Here is a 4,943-nt window from a genome sequence, read left to right as displayed (position 1 = left end):
AAAGTATTAGTAACATGCTATATCTGCTAATGTTATTTATTATTTCACAGATACTTTGGGGATAAAGTACAAAATATCTTCTCTGAGGAGGACTTCCAGTTATATAGGTAAGGAAGATGAAGTGTGAGAAGGGATGAGTGAGCCCAGAGATGCAAAGTGAGCTGTAACATGATTAATAAAAACCCAGAGGCAGAAATTGGGGTTCAGCCTGAAGGCCAGAAAAACAAAACAGCCAGCCACTGGCTCTTACCTCTGCCTCAGTCTGAAATGGCGATCCTGCCTCCAGGAATCTCAGAATGAGACTGTGTGAGAGCTGTCTCCTCCTGTTTTATATTCCTCTCTAGGGCAGGGATTAAAGGCATGTACTACTACCGCCATGTTTCTGTGGCAAACTAGTGTGGCTACTGGGATTAAAGGTGTGTGTCACCACTGCCTGGTCTGTGAGACAGACCAGTGGGTCTGTTTTACTCTCTGATCTTCAGGCAAGCTTTATTTATTAAAATACAAATGAAATATCACTCCAGTGGGCTGAGATTGGCTCTCTGATGTCCCGTCACATCAAGCCAGGGCAATGGCTCCTGTGTGAGGGATCGAGACCTGTGGATGTAGACCAAGCTCAGCTTGTCTCTGGGTAGATGGGCAGCTCACTAATACTTTCTAAGACTTCTTGGTCCTATAGCAGACACGTCTTGCTGTTGGTCTCAGCCCAGCACCTGCCACATGATTCTTGCTCTGTCCTCAACCAGAGGCAACTTGCGCTACGGGACAGTTCGTGATTTGGGCAAGGGGCTGGAGATTAGAGAACACAAGAGATGTGGGTCATTCGTGAAGACAGAATGCAGAATGCCGTTTATCCAAGCTTAGAGAAAGCCTTATATACCTAACTGCTGCACAGTGAAAATGCCCCAGGCAGGTGGGAAATTACCAGCTCAAGACAGAGCAAACAACTCCCCTGTAGCTAACCACCAGGGTGGGCAGAGCGAGCACAGGAACAAACACAATGTTTTTCCAGAAACTGCAAGCTGTCCTCAGTATGAACCCTGGGAGGAGGGGTAGACCTGTCGGCCCTACAGGTCCCCCTTTTTATAAATCACATGACTAGGCCTGTCATGGGTGGCATTGGATGTCAGGCAACACCCCTTCCCCGTCTTGGGAAAGTATCCAGGTCAAAACACATTTCCTGTCTTAGGTTGGGGCAGCCCCCCAAAGACCTTTCCCGTCCTTGGCTCACTAGTCACCCTCCATCATGTTCAGCCAGATTTACACTGAAGGATCCTCCGGGGCAATAGCAAGAGTATTTGCCGAGTGGCGAAATTGACCTGAGCTTGCCTCTGGCTCTGGTGCCGTAAAAACATGAAGATGATGAAGGCTCCCAGCCACATAAGCACGCCCAGGAGGCTGTGCCTGCTCAATTCTTAATGAGTCTGCCCACAAGTTGGAGCCCCTTAAGTAAGGTCTCAGTGCTGGTGGGGGGAACCCTGGTACTATTAACTAGAATAATCTCATGAGCCAATTTGTGCATAAGGTTAAGAAATTGTGCACTCCAGGGTCCGTGAATAGCAGCATTAAGCATTTTCCCTGTGTTAAGTTTGTAATGAAATGAAGGGGAACAGGATAGCATGTGAGCTTCCCAGAGTGTTCCTTTGTGAATATGGCTATTAATATCGTTTTGAGTGGCCAAGGCACTTGCAACCTGCCCTGATAAGGTGTCCACCGTGCTAGCAGTAGCAACTGACTAATGGTGACTCCAATAGCCGTAGCCGCTGTGACAGCCACAGCAATGGCCGCCACTAAGGCTGCTGTAACGCTAAAGTCTCTTCTTGCTCGATGCAGGATGAGCTGATCATCATGGATCCCCGGCGCTCGGACCACGCCAGCAACTCCTCAGTTGACAAACCTCAGGACAGCTTAAACTTCCAGAAATATTAGCAGGATGATCAAACAACAAAAAAGAAAGGGGCATGACACAAACCCCCGCCTGGAAAGTACAATGTTTTGCTAAATAGGATTTCCTGAGACCTACCACCGAGGCACTGGTGGCATTAGGACCAAAAATCAGCAATGGGAGCATTGCTGAGTACGAGGCAACCGCTTGCAGCAATGGAAGTGAAATCGTTAGGCAGGCTCCTGAGGTTTTTAATTTTCTGAAACACAGGACTCCAGTTAGAATCCAAATCCCTGTGATGTTGTCTTGGGTGGTATCCAAAGGCACAGCAGGTTTACCTGGGCTGAAACTGATAGATAAGACAGGGCCACACAGGGCTACCCAGTTCCACTGGCATCAGAAACGGGGGATTCTTTGCCAGTGCCCATCTGATTCCCTGGGCCAATGCCCATCTGATTCCCTGGGCGTAAGGTTGAGTTCCACAAAGGGTTCCATTAAAGCCACAGTAAAGGGCCATAACTGTTTCTTGTAGTTGCTTAATGTCCTTAAAGGCCAGAGGGTTATGCTGCCTGATCCGCTGTCCTTGTCGATCAATAATCCCCGTGACAGGATAAATTTGCCCCTCTCTACTTAGATTATTTAGTGTATCTTGGACTTCTCGGATTTCCACCTCTAAGTCAGTAGGGGTAGCTGCAATGGAGGTAGCAGCAGAAGGATTTGAAGTGTCAAGGAATGGATTCTGCTGCGGGGGTCTCATGGAGACATCTCTGTCTGCTTCCTTCCTTCTTTTTCCAACCTCTTTTTTAAAACAGTACAATCTCCCTTTCTAAAGTCTCTTCTTCCTCTTCTGTATCCCTTTTAGTACTTTTAACTTCCCCCTCCTCAAAGCTCTTAATTGAGTTCACAGATTCTTCACCCTGAATCTCCTCAAAGGTTTTGGCCAAATTCTCTAATTGCTCTTTCACTTTGACATCATCACTGAGAAGAACATCTCTGACTAGGCACCATAGTGAAAATGTTGCTGTAGGGAATTCTTCTGGCCCTCACTCTTTAGCTTTACCTGCTCCCAATCAGGAATATTAAAGTTCCCAGCTTGTGGAAACCAGGGACTAAACTATAAAATTGTCTTAACGAACTCTTGTGGTGTCTTAGTTTTAATAGCAGTGCCTTGCTTCGTTAAAAGAACTTCAATTGGTCAGTCAATACTTGAACAAAATTACCAGCACCCATCTTCAATTAACCCTCACCATCAGTATCTCACCTGCTGGCCAGCCTTCCGAGGGCCATCTCTCTGGGGTTCCCACTTCCCCATCTCGCTGTGGGCCTCCGCCTGTAGTGCCTGCACTATGGGACAGTTCACGAGTCGGGCAAGGGGCTGGAGATTAAAGAACACAAGAGACATGGGTCATTCGTGAAGACAGAATGCAGAATGCCACTTATTCAAGCTTAGAGAAAGCCTTATATACCTAACTGCTGCACAGTGGAAATCCCCTAGGCAGGTTGGAAATTACCAGCTCAAGCAGAGTAAACAACTCCCCTGTAGCTAACCACCAGGGTGGGCAGAGCGAGCACAGGAGCAAACATGATGTTTTTCCAGAAACTGCAAGCTGTCCTCAGTATGAACCCTGGGAGGAGGGGTAGACCTGTGGGCCCTACACCTATCTAGGGAATTTTTTTAAATTAAATCTTTGGAAGGTTATTAAAGTGTGTATTACAGGGGACTGGAGAGTTGACTTAGCGATTAAGAGAACTGGTTGCTCTTCCAGAGGTCCCTGTAGGTGGACTTTTCTTTCCTGCCTGCCAGTTCCCAAATAACTGACATGGAGACTCAATATTAATTATAAATGCTTGGCTGGTAGCTCAGGCTTATTACTCACTTGCTCTTACAACTTAAATCAACTCATTTCCATTAATCTATGTATTGCCACGTAGCTTGAGGCTTTACCTGTCTTTCAGCATACCTTGCGTCCCCTAACGAGACTCCTCTGACTCCGCCCTGCTTCTTCCTAGAATTCTTCTAGTCTGGCTCTCCTGCCCAATCTCTCCTCCCCAGCTGTAGGCCAGTCAGATCTTTATTATTCAATAAGAATAATACACATTTACAGTGTACAAAGATTGTTTCACAGCAGGATCCAGTTTCAATTCTCAGAATCCATACGACAACTCACAACTGTCTGTAACTCTAGTTCCAGAGGATTTGACACCCTCACACAGATATACATGCAGGCAAAAACACTGGTACACATGAGATAAAAATAAATAAAATTATTTTTAAAAGAATGTCTTACAGCATAGGAAATAGTTCAGGGAGATTATATACACGATCTATTTAGTTAGTCCTGTTACTAATGTTTCCTAACTGCAGCATGACATCATTCACCAAAAAGGGCACTGGTACCGCACTCTGATCTTGTTCAGAATTCCAGGTTTTACCCGTAACCATGTATGAGTGTGTGTGTGTTGAATTTTATCACCTACTCGGTTGTGTTGAACCAGCCAAGACACTGCACATGCCGCCAGAGCACCGAGCTTCTGCTGCCCTTCGTAGCCCTCTGCTCACCCATCTCTGATGATCAATATCATCTCATCACCAGCCATGTTGCCTGGAAGCATAGCTTGTATTCACCTTCATTACCCCAGGGAAACAGTTACTGAACAAAGCTTAGGTTCTGGTCCAGAGAGCAGGTGAGGGCCTGGACTAACTCTGCACACCTGGCAGTGGCAACAGCAAGTTGCCACTTAATTCACAATACATGTATCCTTCTTTTGTTTGTTTGTTTTTGTCTTTGGAGACAGGGTTTCTCTGTGGCTTTGGAGCCTGTTCTGGAACTAGCTCTTGTAGACCAGGCTGGTTTTGAACTCACACTCATGGAGATCCGCCTGCCTCTGCCTCCCGGTGCTGGGATTAAAGGTGTGTGCCACCATCACCCGGCCGTGTATAATTCTTTAAGTCTACTGTTGCAGGTGGAATGGAGCCATCAGGAGCTTTGCAGCAACTTTCAAGGGTTGCGCCCTGCCCATAGCTCCACTCTGTGATACTCTCAAGACTTGGGCCGCA

At 46.6% G+C, this 4,943-nt stretch overlaps 1 protein-coding gene across 1 annotated transcript in view; it reads left to right on the top strand.

Moving 5' to 3' along the window:
* The window catches only part of Ogfod3 (2-oxoglutarate and iron dependent oxygenase domain containing 3), a 24,927-nt gene that overhangs the window by 8,925 nt on the left and 11,059 nt on the right, over positions 1–4,943 (top strand). The window contains exon 6 of the mRNA XM_005350912.2: positions 51–107. Within this exon, the coding sequence (XP_005350969.1) occupies positions 51–107 (57 nt within the window). The remainder of the gene's footprint in view (positions 1–50; positions 108–4,943) is intronic.

Source organism: Microtus ochrogaster, chromosome 7 (genome assembly GCF_000317375.1).
Source record: "Microtus ochrogaster isolate Prairie Vole_2 chromosome 7, MicOch1.0, whole genome shotgun sequence".
NCBI lineage: Eukaryota > Metazoa > Chordata > Mammalia > Rodentia > Cricetidae > Microtus > Microtus ochrogaster.
This window is presented reverse-complemented; position numbering and strand designations above follow the sequence as displayed.